The 22,907-nt window shown below is 49.1% G+C and overlaps 1 protein-coding gene across 4 annotated transcripts in view; it reads left to right on the top strand.

Annotated features, from left to right (window-relative positions):
* The window catches only part of RUNX1 (RUNX family transcription factor 1), a 307,007-nt gene that overhangs the window by 187,056 nt on the left and 97,044 nt on the right, over window positions 1–22,907 (top strand). For all 4 annotated transcript variants that reach the window (XM_060198662.1, XM_060198665.1, XM_060198664.1 and 1 more), the window contains one exon: window positions 6,377–6,533. In XM_060198662.1, the coding sequence (XP_060054645.1) occupies window positions 6,377–6,533 (157 nt within the window). The remainder of the gene's footprint in view (window positions 1–6,376; window positions 6,534–22,907) is intronic.

The following is a 22,907-nucleotide window of genomic DNA, read 5'->3' as shown; positions in this document are numbered from 1 at the left end:
GAAGCACCCCGGGGTCCATCCCTTTGCTGGGATGTGGGAGGGGGGAGGTGATGCGTTGCCTTGGTGACCCACCAGAGAGGAGAACGGGACCGGCTGGGGCAGGCTCTAGGGAGAGCTAGGAAAATAGTAATAATAATAGTAATAATAATAATAATAATATCAGGACACCCTCCAAAAAAAATGATCCGCACCTCCTAGTAGGAAAACTTTTAACCCAGCAGGGCCAAGCCTGCTGTCCCAGGTTCCTCTCTCATCCTGGGCTTTGACACCACCACCCCAAACCTTCCTCAATGGGAAGCAGCAGGAAATCAAGAGCTCCCCCCCACCACCACCCCTCTTTTCAAGGCAGTGAAACCAGAAACTGACAAGTCAAACTGTCAGCCCCCCCCCACACACACACACCCACTAACAGCCCCTGAGCGATGATTTGCATGTCCAAAGTCCTTGGCGGGCAGCAGTGAAGTTTGCAAAAGTTTGCTGCTGCTGTTTTTTTTTTTTTTGCAAGCTTTCAGCCTGGCGCCTCCTGCCAGAAGCTGCAAAAGAAGTAAATCCTGTTTCTTTTCCTGGAAACCGCACCCCCCCCCCAACATGAGCAGGTTCACCTGGACCAAGCCCTGGAAGGGAGGGGACAGCTAGGTGGTCTTACTGGTGGGGGGTCCACTTTCTGACTGAAGTGGGGGGTGGCAGTAACCCCTGCATCTCAGCTGCTGGGGAGGCTCTCAGGGATCCCCATCTTCCCCTAGTTCTGACTTAACCTTGCAAAACCCTGGCCTCAGCTGGCTCCCCTCCCACCAGCCTGGTGGCAGGCTGAGAAGTTCATTCTGCCTCTGTGTTGGCTTGGTTAGAGAAGGCTTTGCCTTTTAGTCTTTCCTCTGTAGCTGTTTCCTGGCCATCTCAAGGGCTGAAGTAGGCACGTGAGCCATCGATTTCTGTGACTTTTTTTTTTTTAATCCAAAAGTCTAGTTAAATAATTGGCCCCTCTAAAGGAAGGTGAATCTGCTATCAGCGTTCTAGGCTGGGCCTCCATCTGGCTGTGTCAATTTTCCTTCTACCATTTTGATCAGAGAGCTTTATGTGGGAGTTAGGGTAAAGTCTGATGTTAAAAATGTTAAGGCACATCCCACATCTAGAGGACAGTTTCCCAACGGGAATGCCTGGCTTTCTGAAACAGCAGAGTTCCTGCGTGAGGCTAAACTGGGGGTCTCTGGTCCCTGCCTCTGCCTCTGAAGATTGACGTTAGTTCTGAGAGCCCATTCCGTTTACAAAGCTTTCTGATCCCTTTACATAAACAGACACCCTTTGGTAATCGCCAGGTCTCCTTGCTCTTACTCCCTGGGAAGGGTCTGTCAGGTTGGAGCCTGGGGTCACTTTTAGGGAGACTCAGATTGCCAGGAAACGGGGTGCCCCTCTGGCACACCAAGCCAGAGGGACTTGGAGGACTGTGGCCTTCTTTAGGGATAATTCAGTTCCTGTGGGATCTCTTCCCTCCCCCCCACCAAAAAAAAAAAAAATCAGTGATTAATACAGGGTCTAAAACATGAAAACAGTGCAGTTTCTCCAGCTACCACAGCAAAATGCTGATTCTCTTCTCATTGAAAGGCTCAAATCCTATAGCGTGGCATTTCAAGCCACCAGGGAATTCTTTTTAGTAGAAATATTGACAACTACGGACACCTTAAAAAAAAAAAAAAGCATATACATAAGACTGCTAAGCAGTTCCGTTTAAAAATTGAAATCTATCTGATGGAGCAATAACGTACAGGCCACTTAAAATCAAGGAAGATACAGATTCCCTTAAAAAGAAAGTTCAAGGGGGTGGGGGTTGAGACAGTAAAAAAAATGAGGCTGCTTGGTTAATATCTGTCACTGCCCTTGTCCCCAGAAAGGACGGCCCTCTTAGAAAGAAAATCTACCCATTCATTGCCTAACTGAAAGAGAAAAGAAGACAGGTTTTTGTTTTGTTTTTGTTTGTTTTCACCAAGGGGACAAAGACAAAAGCAGCTAAAACCTCCGTGTTTGGTGTGTCCCCTGGTTTGAGTTGTACCCACCTAACTGCCCAAGTAGAAAGGACAGCTTTTATTTAACTTTGGAGGTTTTTTTTTTTATTTTATTTTAATAAACCTTACACTGTGTGTGTAAGAAGCTCACCAGTTAAAGATGACCATAGTCCCTGTAATGAGGAGGAGAAAATGGGAAACACAGATCAAACTCAGATGCTCAACTTCTGAGGAAAAGCGTGATTCCCTGACTGGTGAGGAAACACCTCTGAGGTCCAAGTGCTGGACCCTGGGAAACAAAAGGGAAGTTACCCGTGATGCCTCTTTCTTTATAAGTAGCTACATAGCGCCCACATGGTTTATCGTGGACCCCAAGATGTACCACCCCCACTCCCACCCCAGCTCAACTTCTCCTGTGGAGCAACCTCCTCTTTGAGTGTGAGAGATACATCTTTATTTTCATGCCAGAAAAACTTCCACTTTTGTGACCCATTATTTACAGAAGTGGGCTGGAAGGAAGGCGGTTGGCGGTACTGCGGTAATATTGCAGTGTTCTAAGGCATAAACATGCCCGGGGTCAGTTCAAAGGCCTTGAGTGTTGATAGCAGCAGACTCCTCATAAGAAAGAAAGTAGAAATGTTTCTGTCTGTCTGCAAAAATCTCCCTCCCCAGCTAGGTGTTGCATGTCATGTGGGCTGAGCTCTGAGTTCCACTCTGCAGATTTCTTTGAAACCCTGGAAAATTCAGGGATTTGAAAGAAATGAATTGCAACTGGAATTTCAACTCAGTGAGAGCTGGTTTCCACTGCCAGTTGGAACTGCGAAGAGACTAAGCCAGAGAGGAGAGCAAGCATATGAGGTGGGAGGGGAGGGGGGATATTTTGTCCAACTTCCTGATACTTTAGAAACAGAGAAGTAAAACAAAATATGAGATAGCCTTCATCGCCTAGCAAGTCCCTTCTTGTCTGTTTGGTCTGTGTTAGAATGTAAATGTTTGTGTTCTCTTACCCATGGTTTATAGCTTTTCATTCCAGTTACTTCTTTTTTTTTTCTTTTTCCTGTTGGAAATCAGATTTTTTAAAAAAAAAAAAGTTTTCTGAATACTGTCTGTCAGTGACAAAATCTGTATCACATTGGCAGCCATGTTAGTCTTAAAAAAATTAAAAATAAACTCTTAAGTCTGCTTCTTAATAATTAGGCAACACTTTTAATGTGACTTCTTTTGAGTTAGTATTCTTAAACACCCCCCCCAAAATAACCGTTGAGATTACTGAATGTCTGAAAGACCTTTATGGACCCTCATAGCTGAAGAGCCTCTCCCTACCCCCACCGTATCACTGTATCATTTTTAAAGGAGGAACAGAAGTTAAACTCCTGATTTTTTTTTTTTTTTTTTTTTTTTTTAGTTTTAGATTCCATTATCAAGGAATTTTGCTTGTTTAGCTAACCTGATACTTTCCCTCAGTATTTTGTTTCTGTTTGGCAAAGGGCTCATGAACTGACCTGAGTACTGATGAGGAGGGTTCTAGAAAGATGGAACACAGAGCACTGTGGTAGAAGTCAGAGAAAGGTGACACATTGTAGCCTGTGGTAATGAAAAAGCAAGGTTTATCGATGCATTCTTCTTCTTCTTCTTATTATTATTATTATTGTCGTCATTATTACTAGTTATTATTATTATTATTATTACGTTAAAGCAGAGCTCAGGGTTTATGGTGGTGCTGGTTGGTACTATCTGCCCAGCTCAGGGTTTCTTTACTTTCACCTCTTTCTGGATTCTCTCCCCAACAAGGAGTTCTTTAGCTTGAGAACCACTTAGTGGGTCCAGTCCCTGTTATGTGACTGAGTGTTGAATTAAAATAGAGAAGCTCCAGTCATCTGAGGAAGGTAGGAGGAGGAAGTGAGAATCTGTTTCCATGGAGGGCGTTTTCAACACCCAGGAGCTAATTTTACAGGGGGAAGTGAAAAGAGTAAGAACAAAAGAAAAAGATGGAAAAAAAAATTTTTTTTTTCAGAGATCCAATCAAGCCTGCCACATTTTGTGGGCAAGAGAAAAAAAGAAAGGGCCTGAGATGATGGAATAACTGATGTGAGAGATTCCTTCAGTACTGTTTTTGAAACAAAAGAACATTGTCCTGTCACTTGCTCCTAATTCAGTGACAATAAGCAAGGTCCTAATGAGAGCTAAATCTCTAATTAGAGGGTTGTGTGGGGGGATAAATACTGTGTTTTTTCTTTCTTTTTTTTCTTTTAAAATTATTTATTTATTATTGGATCGAGACAGAGAGAAATTGAAAGGGGGTAGGGGAGATAGAGGGAGAGAGACACCTGTAGCCCTGCTTCACCACTCGTAAAGCTTTTCTTTCCCCCTGCAGGTGGGGACCAGGGGCTTGAACCTGGGTCCTTGGACATTGTAGTGTGCGTTCAATTAGGTGCACCACTGCCTGGCCCCAATAGCTGTGTTTTTTTTTTTTTTTTTAAATCTCCTTTATAAAAACCATGTCCAGCAATTGGATGAAGAGAGGATTAGAAAGAGAGGTGAAAGGCCCAGATCTCATTCGGCATGCTGGTTGGGTCCATGAAAAACCGCCCAGGAACAGCGGCGGTCAGGATCCTTACTCCTGCTGTCACCCCGGTGTCACAAGGAAATCCATCCCTCATAGCAAGTATGCCTGGTCAGGCACCTTCCTTAGATGCGGAAAGAGGAAACATCACAAGGAATAAAGGCAGTGGTAGTTGGTCATCTGTAGGAGGAAGGGAAGGGAGAAGGACAAAGAAGGCAAGGCATAACAAGGTTTGCTGGAAACACAACTGTTTTCTCATCTGTGTGAGCCTTGGGGGTGGGGGTCGGGGGAGGATGAGGAACTGGTTTACAGATAGCTAAAGGGGACCCAGAAGCTCAGCATTAATCCCACCTATGATGGAGCCTTGTGTAGACAGAAATGAAGGAGACGGAGAAATCATTATTATAGAGTGTTTCACTATAACAGCTCAAATACAGATGTAAGCGTGATGGCCTGTTTGGAAGCCATATGATGTCACTGAGGTCAAGGTGATTATCAGAAATGGCAGGAACCAAGATGACACGGGGTTTTTTGAGAGTCTGTTAACACTTTTTTAAAAAAGCAATAATGGGGATAAAGCCAATATTTAAGGCCCAGATGAAGAAAATAGAAAACCTACTAGAAAGGTCCCAGTGATAAGCCGGAAATACTGCTCCGATATGAGGCATTTTGCTGTTTCGGTTATCTGCAGATCAGAAAGTCTTCATCTGCCAGCTTTCCATAGCTCTGATAAGAAATCCATCCCTATTCAATTATAGGGAAGGAATTTCTCTTCAAGGTCAGCTGGGCTTTGGAGAAAACTTGGGTCTCCTTCTAACAGAGAGGCACTTCCCACATCCCTGGAACTCACAGACAGAACAGGAAAAAAAAAAAAAAAAGTCCTGCTCCTGAAATACTCAGTGTGTACACATCAGCATCTCTCCTGCCTCCCCCCCCCCCTTTGTGTACCAGAATCCACTACGTGTGAAAATCAAGATAGTCCAGGTAGCCAGAAACAGTGACCTCCATAAAGGGCCAAGGGGCAATCTGCACTAGTCAGGAATCTGCAGCAACTATACTCAACTATATTGCAAAGATCGAATTGAATTTTTTTTCCTAAAAGGGAAAGCTGGTCCCACCCCCAACAGTGAAAGATGGGATAGATGAGATTATCAGCTTGCAAAAGAAAAAAGAAAAAGAGAAAGAAAATAAAAAAGCCTTCTGTTGTTCACATGGAAAGAAGGAGGGAGAGAGGATGATATTGCTTACGAGAGATACAGCTTCCCATAGGCCCTGCTGGAGTGAGTCTCGAACCCCCTGAGCTATAGTTACAGGTAAATCCAGATAAATGCGGGGGGGGGGGGGGGGGGCGGGGGACTGGGAGTGCAGGTTTTACAGTGCGAGATGCCTGGGGTCGTCTCCCCACCTGCAGGGAGGAGGCTTCATGAGGGGTGAAGCAAGCCTGCAGGTGTCTCTCCTCTCTCCCTCTCTATATCCTCCTCCCCTCTCAATTTCTGTCTGTCCTGTCCAATAAAACATAGAAAAAATGGCCACTGAGAGTGGTGGATTCATACAGTGCAGGCACCGAGCCCCAGCAATAATCCTGGTGGGGAAAAAAAAGAGAGAAAGAGAGAGAGATAAATGGCTCTCAATTTGGATTTTTTTTTTTTTTAATTTTTCATCCTGCAGGAAAGAATCTCAAATGAGCCTCCCAAACAAGGGTTCTTCCCTTCGCAAAGCAAAGCAAAGCCCAGCGTGTCTGGGTTTAGAGCAGGTGGTACCGAGTTCCACGCTCATCCTGACCACCTGTGTGTTTTGTCCCTCGCCTGGTGTGTAGGTGGTGGCACTAGGGGACGTTCCAGATGGCACTCTGGTCACGGTGATGGCGGGCAATGACGAGAACTACTCGGCGGAGCTGAGAAACGCCACTGCAGCCATGAAGAACCAAGTGGCCAGGTTCAATGACCTCAGGTTTGTCGGCCGGAGTGGAAGAGGTACGTCCCCATCAAGTCTGGATTTGACGCCCAGAATGTTTGCATGATGACCAACCTCAGCTTGGAAACTTCTAGGAGTTTCTGGGGTGGGGAGGGTGAGTGTCCCAAGGAGGAAAACAAACAAACAAACAAACAAACAACAACAAAACCACTCTTCCATCTTGCTGTGGTTATTCTTTGCCAAGTTTTAAAAGCGGTTTGATTCAAAGTGTAATCTTGGTTGTTTGTTTGTTTGTTTGTTTGAGTCTAGTTTTACCTTATTGCTTTCCGTTATTGAGCCAGCTTAGGGCCTATGGGCTAACAAGGTTAACAAGATCGCCACAGAACCTACAAAACCTGACTTGTGAATTTCAAGGAAACCCTGAGAGTTTTTGAGGTGTGAAAATATATCCATATGACTTGTGGTCAGAGGGTCTAGGGCTTTGGAACCCGGCATCCCTCCTTGATGCTCACTGGAAAATTAATGGAATTTTTTTTTTTTTTTTTTTACTTAGAAGTCGTGCAGTGAGAGGTAGCAGGTTGAGCTTATCATGTCTCATAATTTGAAGGGATCTACAGTATGTTCTAGCAAAATAGGGTTTCAGCTAAGTTTGCTCTTTCTTTTCTGATAAAATATGCAGAAATGATGTATTTTTCTGGTTCAGTCAGTTGGAGGGCAGTCTGATTTTCTGCTAGTGTATTATTTGGATGTTGGATTAGGATTTGGAGAGAGGAGTTGGACTCAATAGTATTTTTGTTACTAATAATGTTAAAAGCGGGGCTATCCAGAGGAACTCTTGCATCGTGGTTTTCTGTGTGCTTTGACTTTCCCTGAGTACATAATCCAGGTACTTGAGCTGGAAAAAGAAGAATCTTAGTATGACCCTCCCAGACAGCCCGTTTTCTCTCTCTTGTAAGAACCAAGGTCATATTTTACAAATAGCATCATCATGTGTTGCACGTTTAGTTGGGGGAGAAAGGACTCACTAGTTCTGACAAATCTTCTCACAGACTAGGCTTAGAAATGAAAGTTTCAAATGCTCTTATTGTTGTCAAATTTCAAATGTGATTCCAAAAGATATAACAGTTGACGGTGCTTGCATTGAAAACTATAAGGGCCCAACTAAGGGACCTTTAACCACCAGAGTGGTCACTTTGCTTTACAAAGACATTAAAAAGATAAAAGTAAATGTGTTTTCTTGGGGGATTAGATTCATCCATGAAGGAAAGTTGTCAAACTGTGTTAAAATATATATAATTTGGGGGGGGGGGGAGGGAGCTCTTGTTTTTGCTATCTTAGGTGTCTGGAGACTTTTCGGAATATAATCCTAGGTGGAGAAAAAAATCCTTTAAAAAAATCATAACGTGATTGAAAAATATATGTTCACAGCCCTAACTATGCTAATGATAGGGTAAGGCAAAGAAAATTATACCCACTTACTGAAAGCCTGAGTGACGCTCCGAGGTCGTAAAATGGGTTCACTTGTCGTATTAAGAAGTCCCCGCCTTTCGGTAAATGGAGTTCACATTATGATTCAGAGACGTCTGTTTAGAAAACATCTCAAAGGCTCAGGCTGAGTTAGCTGGCAGAGTGGGTGAGTGCCAATAGCCCATAAAGAAAGAAAACAAAAGATGCGCCCACCTGACCCCTCTCTATGTCTGTCTCCCAGCTAGCTGACGATGGGAACCGAGTGGAGCTCTTGTGGAATTCCTAATTTTCTAAAGAGAGTTTGATAATCCTAGCAGACATCCTGGTGGGTCTGTGCAGCAGTTTTTGTCAACACTGAGGAGCCCTTGGGGTGCCCCCATGCCAGGGCTACTTCCCACGGGTAGACTTGTGGCTTTGGGGCAAGGTGCTTTCTTATCAGGGGCAAGGCAGAAGGAGATTTTTGAAAGCCGCCCGTTTCCTGGCCCTGGCCTAGAGGACCAGCCCCCGGCCCCATTGGCCACCTCTGTTTTGAGTGGGTGACTAAGAGCTGCTGGCGTTGACTTGGGGAACAGAGAACTGTTTCCCCAAGGTGTGGACTGTTTGCATTCTGTGGCCTGATTCGTGCCAGAGAAGTGCTCAAGTTTGCAGACAACACATAGAGTCAAATAGCAGCAGCACCACCGGCCGGCCTGGGCTGTTTGCTGGAATGATCAAAAAAAAAAAAAAAAAATCACCTGCCACAGAAGGACAGCAGCCTCTGTTCCCAATGGGCTCTGCTTCTTAAAAACACCCAGAAGTCATTCAGAGAGACCCAGAGTGTAGGCACTGGAGCTGAAGGTTTGACTCAGTTATACTCACGCTATGGATAGCTGGTCAGACTACTACTATGATTACTATTATTACTTATTTATTTTAATCAGAAACTCAGAGCCTGGGTAGACTGTCTCCTAATTTCCCCTCCTGGCCCTAAAATACATCTTGATTTTTTTACTCCTTTTGTGTGGGGGGGGGCGGTGTGGGGGGAGGTGTAAATATCAATATCAACTCAAGGGCAGTCTGCCAGCTTTTTCTTTGGGGCAATTTGCTTCCCATTAGGGAGAAAGCAGCTGATTCTCACTAATTTTGACAATTAGTCTTAATCTTCCTCACCAAAGCCTCCCGACTTGGGGGTGGGAGAATGTGTTTTGAAGGGACCTGAGGGTGCTGGCTGGCTGTGATTTCATTTCACTTCCTGGTCTTTGCACGAGTCACCAGCCTGTGACCACAGCGTGGTGTGGCTGTGGTGTGGCTGACGGCTGACGGAGAAAGAAAGGTCCTTACTTGCTGGCTCATGAAGACGCTTGCGCACAGAGCTGCTGGGCTGGGGAATTCTTCCTGGTGCTCAATTCCCAATGAAAGGCTAGAAGAAGGAGAGAAGAAAAAAAAAAAGGAGAGGGAGGAAGGAGAGGAGAGGAGAGGAGAGGAGAGGAGAGGAGAGGAGAGGAGAGGAGAGGAGAGGAGAGGAGAGGAGGGGAGAGGAGAGGAGAGGAGACAGACTTTCTTTTCTTATACCAGCTGCCAGTCCCCTTGGACTGTCAAACCTTACAGAAATTGCCAGAGGGGGAGCATGGAAGGGTTTCTCTCTGTTCTCCAGGACTCAGCTATCTGGGTGCTGGACGACAGCCAGCATCACAGCTTTCACCCCAAGTTCAGCAGCAACTTGGAAAAACCTGCCCGGCCAGCTTTTACTGCCCTGCCGACAATGCCAGCCCCTCAGAAAAAGCCCCAAGCTCTGAGCAGTCTGAGCCTCCTTCCTTGTCCCCCTCTCCTTCTTTCTGGCCTGGGCATTTTAAATCTACTTAGGGGAAGTGGAAGGGGGGGTGTTGCGTTGCCCAGCCTGGCAGCTCTCGCCAGTCATCATTCCAGGAGGCACCCCTGGCCACCGTCCATCCCATTAGGACGGCAGATGTAGGGAGAGGACAGGCCCTTGTTCACACAGAAGTGGAGGCTCCTCCAAGCTCACATTTCTCCCTCTACTTTCAGAATCTGAACGGGGAGACAGGGCAGAGAGGCCCGGAGTGCCTTCAAGCATCGGCCGCCCTGGGAGCTCAGCTTTTGAGACCAGGCAGCCCTGTGTGTTAGGAATGCCAGCTTCCGTGCCTGCGGGGTGGGGTGGAAGACTTTATCAGTCAGTGGCAGGGGAATCGATGAAGTAGGGGAAGCGGGCTGCAGCTCATTCATTCAAGAAGTGGGAGAGGAACTCTAGCAGGCGGTAACACAGCCCCATGGTGGTGAACGAACGAGGTGGGGGGGAGGCAGAGAAGCCACAGCCAGAGTCCTTCTGCTTTCTTTAAGGATGTCATTTTTCTCTCCTCTTTGGAGATCACCCTGCGTGGTTCTGAGATTCCTTGTGAGCCTTCCTCCTAAAGTGTGTGTGTGTGTGTGTGTGTGTGTGTGTGTATGGGGAGGATGTGTGTGTTTCTTTTCTTTTTAATATTTATTTATTTATATTCATATTTATTTGTTTTTACTATCTTTAGCTACCTATTGGATAGAGACAGCCAGAAATTGAAAGGGAGGGGAGTGACAAAGAGGGAGACAGAAAGACACCTTCTACACCGCTCCACCACTCATGAAGCTGTCCCCCTACCATTGGGGACCGGGGGTTCGAACCTGGGTCCTTTCACATGGTAACATGTGTGCTCAACCAGGCGTGCCACCACCAGGCCCCTATTAATCATATTATTATTATTAGTAGTAGTAGTAGTACTATTTTGCCTCCAGGATTATTGCTGGGGCTCAGTGCCTGCACTATGAATCCACTGCTCCTGTGTCTTATTTATTTATTTATTTATTTATGTATCAGTGGATAGGACAGAGAGTAATTGAGAGAGAAGGTAGGTGGGTGGTGGTACACTCAGTTGAGTGCATACGGTACCATGCACAAGGACCGAGGTTCAAGTCCCCCACTCCCCAGCACGGGTGTGTGGGGAACACTCCACAGCAGTGAAACAGGTCTGCAGATGTCTCTCTATCTCTCTTCCCCCCTTCCCTTTCGATTTCTCTCTGCCCTATCTAATAAAATAGAAAGAAATTTAAAAAAAAAAAAAAAAAAAGGAAAAAATGGCCTCCAGGAGCGGTGGATTTATAGTGCAGGCCCCAGCAATAACACTGGAGGCACTGAAAAATAAACAAGTAAATAGAGGAAAGGCAGAGAGAGGCAGAGAAAGAGAGACACCTGCAGACCTGCTTCACTGACCTAGAAGCTTCCCCCCTGAAGGTGGGGAGCGGGGGCTGGAACCCAGGACCTTGCACGTGGTAATGTGGGAGCCATCCCCCACCGCTGCTCACACGCTTCTTACACAGAGCGTGTAGAATGTCGGCTCCATTGTAGGCCTCTCGGAGTCCAGTGGACACCCCCCTCCCCTGCCCCTGTGCATCTGGGAGCGCGCCGCCTTGCCCCCCAGTGCTAGGCTGGCTCTGTGGAGAGCCTGGCACTTTACATAAATGAACAAGTGTGGCAGACAGTCCCCGGTGCCCTGTGCTGCGGGTCACACCTGTTTTTCTCTCTGCCAGGACCCGGCTGGTGTGAGCAGAACAGTAGATCCCTTTCAGGCGCCAGGGCCAGGGCTCTGGAAGGCCAGCAGGGAGTCCACGCCTACTTGTCCCCACCCCCCCCCTCGGGAAGGGGCACAGTTTGTCGCCCAAAAGTCCGGCCTCTGTCTCTCCTGGAATACTCTGGGGACCCTGCTTATGCCTGGTCCCTGGGGCGACTGTGTGTTCCCTCCTCTTTCAGGAAGCCAGGGTTTTCTTTCTGGGAGACCCACCCCTCACCCCCGACAACTGCCACCTTGCTCACTTTTGAAATTATCTATCTATCTATCTATCTATCTATCTATCTATCTATCTATCTATCTATCATTTTTACCAGAGTACTGTTCAGGTCTGGCTCGTGGTGGTACAGGGGATGGAACCTAGGACTTTGAAGCCTCAGGCATGAGAGTTTCTTTGCAGAATCATTATACAATCTAGCAACCCCCCTCAAAAAAATCAGCCTTTTTTTATAAAGTGACAGCCCCCCCCCTCACTGAGTCCTAGGGATTTGGTGACCTGTGACCTGTGTGTGTTACCAATGGCGTTATTATTTAAAAAAAAAAATTCTTAAGGATTTAATATTGATTTAGAAGCTTGTGAGATAATAGGGGTAGAATTCCACACCGTTCCCACCACCAGAGTTCCGTGTCCCCATTCTCTCCATTGGAAACTGCAGTGGTTCTCCCAAGGTCACAGATATGAATATATGGAGATACCTATATATGGAGATATATCCTTTTTTTCAATGACCCTGCCTTCACTTCCTTTCTAGTTCACCCTTACACCTATTACTACTTCCAGGTGTCTTTCCTTTTTCCCTCCTCTCTCTCAGATAAGAGAAACGGTGCCCGGCTCCCTCTGGTGTTTTCCAGATTCGCTTCCCTTTCAGGGATGGGATAAAAACAAAGATTCCTGGTGACAAACACTTTGGGTCTTGATGGAATTGGACTTCGAAGCCCTCTGGTCATCTTCCCCTAACATTTCTGCCCCTCTGGGAGTCTGGACTAAAATTCTTTATGGGGTGTAGAAGGTGGGAGTCCTGGCTTCTGTATTTGCCTCTCCGCTGGACACGGGCATTGGCAGGTGGTTATGTCCCCTCAGCCAAAGGCATAATTCTCACAGGGTTTGGGGCAGCAGGTCAGGGAGGTGGGTGGCAAGGAGGATAAACAGTACTGGCCATTGGAGCCAGAAGAGACAATCCCTGATGGGGCGGATCTTCTGAGAACCAGCCTCTGTGACTCACCCTTGAATCATAGGGTCCTAGTCATCCCCTACCTCCATCACAGGCTGGGAGAGTCGGGAGAGGAAATGTCCGATTTGTTTCAGGGATAACATTTCTGATAATTCTCATTCTGATAATTCTCTCCAGCTCTCCTGGAGTGAATCCCAGGACGATCAGGCAAACAGCACTACAAAAATGTGGGTTCTAGGACAAGTCACTCTCCTGTCATCTTCTCTCTGCTGGTATTATTGATCCCCACTTTACAATGATAGATCTATGAAGATCTATTTTCAGACTGCAGTCTGGCTGGGGGGTGTGTGAGAGGGGGTTTGGCAGGAATGAGGACAACTGAAGCCTTCAGTAGAGCCCAGCAGGTTTTCCCCTGCTGAATTAGTTGGACTTGTTTGTTTTGGTTTAATGTTGTTTCACAGAATGGTCAGGTTTCAAGAGTATTCTCATATCCACATTTGGTGGGTACAAGTTACCATGTTTTCCACGTTTTACAAGACAGAGCTTTGTCCCCCTCCCCCCCCACCGCCCCCATTGCTTCCAGGGTTATCTCTGGGGCTTGGTGCCTGAACTCCAAATCCACTGCTGCTGGTAGGCATTTTTTTCTATTTTATTGGATAGGGCAGAGAGACATTGAGAGAGGAGGGAGAGATAGAGCGGGAGAGAGACAGAGAGACACCTGCAGACCTGCTTCACTGCTTGTGAAGTCCCCTCCCACCTGCGGGTGGGGACTGAGGCCTCGAACCCAGGTCCTGGCACATGGGGATGTGGGGACTCAACTGAGTACACCACTGCCTGGCCTCTTCTTTCTCTCTTTTAAATCTAGATATTTTTAATTTTTTTATATTTATTTATTCTCCCTTTTGTTGCCGTTGTTGTTTTTCATTGTTGTTGTAGTTATTATTGTTGCTACTGATGTCATCATTGCTAGGACAGAGAGAAATGGAGAGAGGAGGGGAAGGCAGAGAGGGGGAGAGAAAGACAGACACCTGCAGACCTGCTTCACCCCCTGTGAAGTGACTCCCCTGCAGGTGGGGAGCCGGGGAGCTTGAACTGGGCTTCTTCTGTAGGTCCTTGCGCTTTGCACCACGTGCACTTAACCTGCTGCACTACCGCCCGATTCCCCTTTTTATCTTTTTTAAGATTTTATTTATTTATGAGAAAGATAGGAAGAGAGAGAAAGAACCAGACATCACTCTGTCACAAGTGTTGCTGGGGATCGAACCCGGGACTTCATGCTTGAGAGTCCAAAGCCCCATCTCTGTGCCACCTCCCGGACCACTAAATCTAGGTATTTTTAAACTGTCTTTTTTAAATTTAGTAACTTTTTTGTTTCGTTTCTTTGCCATCAGGGTTACCACAGGGGCAGGGTGTATGCATGACGTAGCCACCATTACCAGTAGCCAGTTTTAGGTTTTTTTGTACTCTTGTCTGTCTTCCCCTCTTCTCTCTCTGTCTCTCTCTCTCCCTTCCTTCCTTTCTTTTGATAGACGAAAAAGAAACTGAAAGAGGAGGGGGAAATAGGGAGAAAGAGAGACATCCGCAGCCCTGCCTCACTGCTTAGGAAGTGTCCCCCCTGCAGGTGGGGAGCGGGGGCTCAAACCCAGGTCCCTGCACACGGCAGAGCCAAAGTGTGTGTGCCTCCTGCCCCTACCGTCTCTCCTCTCCTCTTCTTTTCTTTTCTTTTCTTTTCTCTCCTCCCCCCCACCCCCGTTCCTTTGCCCTAGCCATCTATACTCTGTACAGGAGCACAACACCCACTGGCTCTCGCCTAATGTCACTGACCACACCACCTGCAGCTCCATCCTCCCCCCACACCTGATGATTCAGTCTCATCTTCGGGGGTGCAGAGGAGTGTCTGTACCCCACACCCTCTTTTTATTTTTTGTTGGCCCCAGGGTTATTGCTGGGGCTCGGTGCCTGCACTACGAATCCACTGCTCCTGGAGGCCATTTTTCCCATTTTGTTGCCCTTGTAGTTTATCATTATTATTATTGTTGTAGTTATTGATGTCGTTATTGTTGGATAGGGCAGAGAGAAATCAAGCGAGGAGGGGAAGACAGAGAGAAGAGAAAAATAGACACCTGCAGACCTGCTTCAGCCAACCCCCCCCCCCCCTGCTGCAAGTGAGGAGCCCTGGGCTCGAACCAGGATCCTTCATGCCATGTACGCTTAACCCGCGGCACTACCACCCGGCCCCCTTCCCCACACCCTCTTTATCGAGTCATCTGCCACAGGTGCACCCCCTGTGTTTACAGGTCCCTTTGGTCTCACGTTTACCAAGGAAGGGTGGCCCTGAAGCCAGCTGACCCTTCCCTGCGTGTCAGATGGTGAGGGGGCTCCGGGGCCGCAGTCAGTCAGGAAGGCCTGCAGGGGGCACCAAGCTCCCTCCCCCCCCCCCCGTGGGTGTTCCTGTCTCAGGGGAGAGGCTGGGAAGCGTGCAGGGTGGGTGGGGTGTCTCATCAGTCAGTTTGGGGTCGTCCCCAATTGAGGTGGGGGTCCACTGGCTGCAGAAGGGTCTTGGGATATGTTGGGTTTCTTTCCTTCTGTGAAAAAAAGACATGCTGCTGGACAGGGAGCCGGCATGCTGTGTGGCAAGTGTTGGTCTCGCTGAGAGTGATTCTAAACCAGCAGGGTCTTCAGGGGGTATCAGGGAGTGAGCAGGACAGTGCAGTGGCCCCTGATCTGGACTGGAAGGGGCTGCGAGGCTTCTGGCCAGCTGGGGTGTGGGCATGTGAGCAGGTGCCCCTGAGAGAGGTATGGGGGGAGTGAATGTGTGTGTGATCATCAGTGTGTGTTTGTGTGTGTGAGGTGTGTGAGTGTGTGTAAAGGTGTGTGTGTGAGGGTATGTAGAGGTGTGTATAGAGGTGAGTGAGCATGTGTGGAGGTGAGTGTGTAGAGGTGAGTGAGTGTGTAGAGGTGAGTGTGTGAGGGTATGTAGAGGTGAAGGTGTGTAGAGGTGTGTGTGAGTATGTACAGAGGTGAGTGTGTGTAGAGGTGAGTGTGTGAGTGTGTAGAAGTGAGTGAGTGTATGTGAGTTGTGTAGAGGTGTGTGAGTGTGTAGAGGTGAGTGAGTTGTGTAGAGGTTAGTGTGTGAGTGTGTGTAGAGGTGAGTGTGTATAGAGGTGAGTGTGTGAGTGTGTAGAGGTGAGTGAGTGAGTGTATGTGAGTTGTGTAGAGGTGTGTGTGTGCAGAGGTGAGTGTGTGTGTGTAGAGGTGAGTATGTGCATATAGAGGTGTGTGTGGAGGTGTGTGAGTGTGTGTAGAGGTGTGTATGTGAGTGTGTGTAGAGGTGTGTGAGTGTGTAGAGGTGTGTGTGTGTGGTGTGTGGGTGTGTGTAGAGGTGTGTGAGTGTGTAGAGGTGTGTGTGTGTGGAGGTGTGTGGGTGTGTGTAGAGGTGAGTGTGTGTAAAGGTGTGTGGGTGTGTGTAGAGGTGTGTGAGTGTGTAGAGGTGTGTGTGTGTGGAGGTGTGTGGGTGTGTGTAGAGGTGAGTGTGTGTAAAGGTGTGTGGGTGTGTGTAGAGGTGAGTGTGTGTAAAGGTGTGTGAGTGTGTGTAGAAGTGAGTGTGTGAGTGTGTTTAGAGGTGTGTGTGTGTAGAGGTGAGTGTGTATAGAGGTGTGTGAGTGTGTAGAGGTGAGTGTGTGTAAAGGTGCGTGAGTGTGTGTAGAAGTGAGTGTGTGAGTGTGTCTAGAGGTATGGGTGTGTGAGTGTGTGTAGAGGTGAGTGTGTGAGTGTGTCTAGAGGTGTGGGTGTGTGAGTGTGTGTAGAGGTGAGTGTGTGAGTGTGTCTAGAGGTGTGGGTGTGTGAGTGTGTGTAGAGGTGTGTAGAGGTGAGTGTGTGTAGAGGTGAGTGTGTATAGAGATGTGTGAGTGTGTAGAGGTGAGTGTGTGTAAAGGTGCGTGTGTGTAGAGGTGTGTGTGTGAGTGTGTCTAGAGGTATGGGTGTGTGAGTGTGTGTAGAGGTGAGTGTGTGAGTGTGTCTAGAGGTGTGGGTGCGTGAGTGTGTGTAGAGGTTAGTGTGTCTAGAGGTGTGGGTGCGTGAGTGTGTGTAGAGGTGAGTGTGTGAGTGTGTCTAGAGGTGTGGGTGCGTGAGTGTGTGTAGAGGTGAGTGTGTGAGTGTGTCTAGAGGTGTGGGTGCGTGAGTGTGTGTAGAGGTGAGTGTGTGAGTGTGTCTAGAGGTGTGGGTGCGTGAGTGTGTGTAGAGGTGAGTGTGTGAGTGTGTCTAGAGGTGTGGGTGTGTGAGTGTGTGTAGAAGCCTGTGTGTCTTGTCTGACTGACTTCCCCACAAAAGGTCCACGAATCTGGTCTCCTTTGGGGTCCGAGGCCGTGGCCTGGCTCAGTCTCCTCAGAAGCAGTGTGACCTTGAGGAGCTACTGGGGGAGTGGGGGGTCCTGCTGCCTCTGCCAGCCCTCTGGCTCCTGCGGGCGGCCTGAGCACAGCTGACGGGAGGCGTGTTTGTGATCAGGGTGCGTCAGTCTGTTTGGCACATCACTGTGGGTCAGAGCAGGTGTCCCTGGGCCCCGCTGGTCCCTCTTAGGCTGTGAGGACGCTGCCCCACCTTCCTGCAGTCCCCCGGCCACTGGGAGCCATGGAGGGCCCTGGGCTTTCTGGTCGAGGCCTGTGGCAGGCTTAGACCCCGGCTTCCCCCAACACAGAGCGTGCCCTGTGGTTTCTGGGCTGAGGACACACCCTACTTAGGAACTGCTTCCAAGAAGGGACAATGGACTGTCCTGTGTGTCACCCCCACCCCAGCATGTACAAGAACCCCTGCTTCTACCTGGAGAATTGAGGCCTCCAGGAAGAACGCAGCCCCCCAGGTGAACAGCCACCCTCAGCCCCCGACTTCCCTCCCCCAGGACATCAGCCCCTGGTGTGACCTGTGGAGTCTGGGAAGGCTTTCCCAGCTTCACCCCGGGCCCCTCGGGGCTCTCCAGACCTGCCAGGATGATGGGTATCACATGGGACTGGAAACATTCCCGCTTGCTCAAAACTTTGGGGTCAGATCTGAACAAATGTTTTCCCCGCTTCCAGTTACACCATTGCATGGAGAACAGCTTCCTGGCTGTCCTGTCTCCTGAGATCTCTGTTCTCTCTCTCTCTCTCTCTCTCTTTCTTTCTCTCTCTCTCTCTCTTCTTTTTTTTTTTTCCACCACGAGGGTTATAACTGGGGCTCAGTGCTGGCACTATGAATCCACCACTCCCAACAGCCATTTTATTCCTTTTTGTTTTCCTTCCTTCCTTCCTTCCTTTTTTTTTTTTTTTCTTAATTGGCTAGGACAGAGAAATTGAGAGGGGGTAAAGGGAGAGACAGGGAGAAAGAAAGACACCTGCAGACTTGCTTCACCTCTTGGGGGCTAGAACCTAGATCCTTGTGTATGGTCACGTACGTGCTTTACCGTGCATGCCGCCGCCCAGCTCCCTGAGATCTCTGTTCTCTGTGTGTGTCTCTCAGCCCCTCTGAAATGAGTGAGGAGCAGGGCTAACCTCAGACCACAGCAAGACTCTCGTCTGCCTCTTTATATTGTTTTCAGAGCTGGGGCCTCACCCACACATGACTTCACTCCTCGCAGGTCACTTTGCATTCAGACAGAGAGACAGAGGAAAGACAGAGAGACGGAGTGGGGAGAGACATGACAGCGCCAGAGTTATGTGGTCCCAGGACTCTAACCACTGCCATGCTCATGCCAAGGCACACGCCTTACCTGGTGAGCCACCTTTCTGGATGCTCCCCTCCACCCCCTCAAAGCTGCAGGGCAGGTGACAGGTGGGTCCTCGCCTGGCTCACTACAGCTTGAGGGGATGGTCTCCCAGCAGTTCACAAGTTGGGGGGTTCAGCAGCCCAGGGCCATGAGACCACGACTCTAGATACTCAGCTGAGCACAACTGGAAGGCCTCAGAGAGGGGCTGCTGCTGGAGTCTCAAGGATGCTCCACCCGCACCCCACCCACCCCCAAATGCACAGGTGCCTCTATAGAAAGGCCCAGGGAGTGGCGCAGTGGGTTAAGTGCACGTGGCGCAAAGCACAGGGACCGGCGTAAGGATCCCGGTTCGAGCCCCCGGCTCCCCACCTGCAGGGGAGTCGCTTCACGGGCGGTGAAGCAGGTCTGCAGGTGTCTATCTTTCTCTCCCCTCTCTCTCTGTCTTCCCCTCCTCTCTCCATTTCTCTCTGTCCTATCCAACAACAAAGCAACGTCAACAATGGCAATAATAACCACAACGAGGCTGCAACAACTAGGGCAACAAAAAGGGAAAAAAATGGCCTCCAGGAGCGGTAGATTCATGGTGCAGGCACCGAGCCCAGCAATAACCCTTGAGGAGAAAAAAAAGAAAGAAAGAAAGGCCCAGGAGGGGCCGAGACAGACAGCATTGTAGTTCTGCAAACAGACTCTCCTGCCTGAGGCTCAGAAGTCCCAGGTTAATCCCCCTGCACCACCATCAGCCAGAGCTGAGCAGGGCTCTGGGCTTTCTGTCTTTCTGTATCTCTCTCTAATTAAAATAATGTTTAAAAATATTAAACTAAATAAATAAATAAAGTCGGCAGCCACGCTGGAGAAGCCTGGGTGATTCTACTCTGCGTCCGCCACCTGTGCCCTTTGCCCTGCTCCCCGGAGCCTCTCTGACAAGTGATATGACAGTGGTCACTCAGAATCGGGGAAGGAAAGCCGAGGGGGTGTGTGTGAGGCAGGTGTGTCTCTCTGTGTGCAAAAGCTGCCAGCGGTCACTTGAGTGTCACTAAAGTGCTTCACACACATGCACAGGCACACGAACACACACGTACATACATGCATACATACACACAGGCACACAGATACACACACACATGCACACACACACACACACACACCTTAGTTGCACACCTGACATCAAGGAATCTCCTGGAATTTGGGGCACATCTCTGGTAGTGCCGGCCCACTGGCATCTCCCAGAACCTTCTCCCACCTGCCCCAACTTGCCTGCTCTGTCTTCACCTCTTTACCGCACTGAGACTCCAGGGAGAAGCTGGCTCAGGAGGAAAGCCTGAGAGAGAGAGGTGGGGGGGGGGAGAAAGCTGGGGAAACAGCATCATGGTTCTGTAGAACACTCTCAACCTGAGCCTCTGAGGGCCCAGGTTCAATCCCTAGCAGCTGGACTCTCTCTCCCCCAATCCCCCTTCCTCTCCCTCTCCCTCCCCCCCATGTAAAATAAATAAGGGGCCAAGCAGTGGTACACCTAGTTGAGAACACGTATTACCCCCTGCAAAGACCTGAGTTCAAAACCCAAGTCCCCACTTGCAGGTGGGAAGCTTCACAAGCGGTGAAGCAGGTCTGCAGGTGTCTCTCTATCTCTTTCCCTCTCTATCTCTCCTTCCTTCAATTTCTTTCTGTCCTACCTGATAAAGATATATAAGGGAAATAATAGGCCAAACAGTGGCACACCTGGTTAAGCATTCAACATTACAGTGCACAATGACTCAGGTTCAAGACCCCGGTTCCCACTTGTTGGGAGAAAGCTTCATGAGTGGTGAAGCAGGGCTGCAGGTGTCTCTCTGTCTCTCTGTGTTCCCCTTCTGGCTGTCTCTATCCAATAAATAAAGAGATAATTTTTTTATAAAAAGGAAAATATATAGGGAAAGAAAAAAAAACAAAACAGCCGCCAGGAGCAGTGCAGAAATCCATGTGTGGTATTCCAGAATCTCTGGCAATGGCCAGAATTGGCAAAAGAGGAAAGCCAGAGTTGGTTTGTAGAAGCTGCATTGGATTGTTCCCCCTCCCTCTCTTCATTTTCTTTCCTTTCTCTAGAGAGCAGGCGAGAGACAGAAAGAGAGAAGGAGGGGGAGAGGAGCCAGGCAGTGGCACACCTGGTCCCCCCACCTGCAGGGGCAAAGCTTTACGAGTGCTGAAGCAGGTCTGCAGGTGTCTCTCTATCTTTCTCCCTCTATCCCCCTCTCCTCTCAATTTCTCTCTGTCTCTCTCCAATAATAAATAAATATTTTTATACATTTTTAACATTTATTTATTTATCCCCTTTTGATGCCCTTGTTTTATTGTTGTAGTTATTCTTGTTGTCGTTGTGGGATAGGACAGAGAGAAATGGAGAGAGATGGGGAAGACAGAGAGGGGGAGAGAAAGACAGACACCTGCAGACCTGCTTCACCGCCTGGGAAGCGACTCCCCTGCAGGCGGGGAGCCGGGGGCTCAAACCAGGATCCTTACGTTGGTCCTTGCACTTTGTGTCACCTGCGCTTAACCTTAACTGCCCGACTCCCAATAAATAATTTTTAAAGGAGGGAGACAAAGATAGAGGAGAGACATCACACAGCACAGCTCCATTGCTCATGAAGCTTCCCCTGCAGATGTTCTCACGGGGGGCACTGAGGCTTGAACCCAGGCCCTTGGGCATTGGGAACATGTGTGCTTTACGTGATGAACCACCTGCCTGCTCCCAGTGTTTTTTGTTTTTCCTTTCTGAGCCTCTTGGTTGTCATAGCCTAGGGGACAATCTTGCTTGGGGGTAGTAAGCTGTCCCATAATCTGGATGGCCTCCACAAGGGCCACTTTCCATGTGCCCTGCCTCCCTTGGCATGACAAAGGGCCAGTTTCATATTCCCCCAACCCCCACCCCCCAAACCCACCTTGCAGAGGAGAAGATGGCTCAGGGACCAATTCCAAGGAGTGGGACAGAGACAGCCAGGAGGCCCAGGAACCAGGGCTGACCGGTGGGGTCCTTCCCACTCCCTCCCCAACTGACCCAGGCCAAGCTGCTCACAAAAGAACCAAGGAGGGGTGGGGACAAGAGGGTCACCCCTGGGGTCTCCCCTTGGCCTGCCACAGATGATTCAGCCCCAAGTGACCCAGCGGGAACTTCTGATTCCACCTTCCTCTGCCTTGCCAGAAACAGCTGAGGACCGTCAACCCCTTTTCCCGCCACCCTGGACCTCTTGGAAGGAAAGCCTGACCCACCTGCCTCAAGCCCTAGGGGTCAGCCACTGGCCAGATGGGGAGGCCATGGATGGAGCCCTGGGGCATGTGGGGAGCAGCTGTGTCCAGCTGTGTTCTGAGGGCAGGGTCACCAGACTCCAGGGGAGCCTGCAGGCTCAGAAACTCATAAAGCTCAGAGACCCAGAGCCGAGGAGGAGAGCCTACAAGTGTCCACGGTGACTTTCTTCCGCACCACACAGGCTGGCACTCCCACGGGAGAGACTGCCTGGCATCAGGGGGCCATGCATGGGCTGGGGCGGGGAGGGCGACTGGCCAGCTGGGCATCTGGTGGCAGTAACGCTCACAGAGGAAGCCAGCTGGCCTGGCGAGAGGAGACTTAGCCATGGAGTTGAAGCCCAGCATGTGGTTTTGCCTGCCGGGCCTCTGCCACCCCATCCCCACCCCTGTCAGCAGCCCTCTACTGGGCTCTTTATTTTTTGCCGGGCTTCCCAGGGAGGGACCCCAGCTCTGCCCAAGGCTGCACCCTTTCTCCCCCACTTTCAGTGAGGATTGATTTGCTGCTTCCTGATGTGTTTGTTTGCTGAGTCGCTGTAGGGACCCTTAGTTCCCCTACTCTACAGGTGACAACGCCAAGGCCCAGGGAGGCTGAGGGACTCACCCAGAGCCATACAGTGGGTGTGTGTGGGGGGCGGGGTGCTGGCACACCCAGTTAAGCACACATAGAACTAAGCGCAAGGACCCGTGCGATGATCCGGGTTTGAGTCCCTGGCTCCCCCACCTGCAGGGGGGATGCTTCACAAGCGGTGTCTCTCTTTCTCTCCCTCTGTCTCCCCTCCTCTCTCAATTTCTCTCTGTCTCATCCAGTAAAATGTAAAAAATTGATTCATAGCCCCAGTGATAACCCTGGAGGCAAAAAAAAAAAAATTTTTTTTTTTTAAAGTCACAGCCAGCAAAAGATAGAACAGGGATTTGAACATGTGTCGCTGGACTTGGGTTGGGTGTGCCATCACTTTCCTGCCTTTTCTCACTTCTGGACTTAAGTCCAGGCAGGCCCCTCTCTCCCTTGTCATTCTTCCCACATTTTATTTTGTTGTGACATTTAATTCTTTTTTAAAAATTGTTTTATGTTTAATCATAGCACAGTGGCACAAGACAGAAAGTCTTAGGTTGCTGTGTATAAGCATTTCTCTGTGATAAATACACGTTGTGCTTGGTTGATCATTATCAGCAAGCCAGCAGGATTCT

The sequence above is a fragment of the Erinaceus europaeus genome, chromosome 9 (assembly GCF_950295315.1).
Source record: "Erinaceus europaeus chromosome 9, mEriEur2.1, whole genome shotgun sequence".
Taxonomy (NCBI): Eukaryota; Metazoa; Chordata; class Mammalia; order Eulipotyphla; family Erinaceidae; genus Erinaceus; species Erinaceus europaeus.
This window is presented reverse-complemented; position numbering and strand designations above follow the sequence as displayed.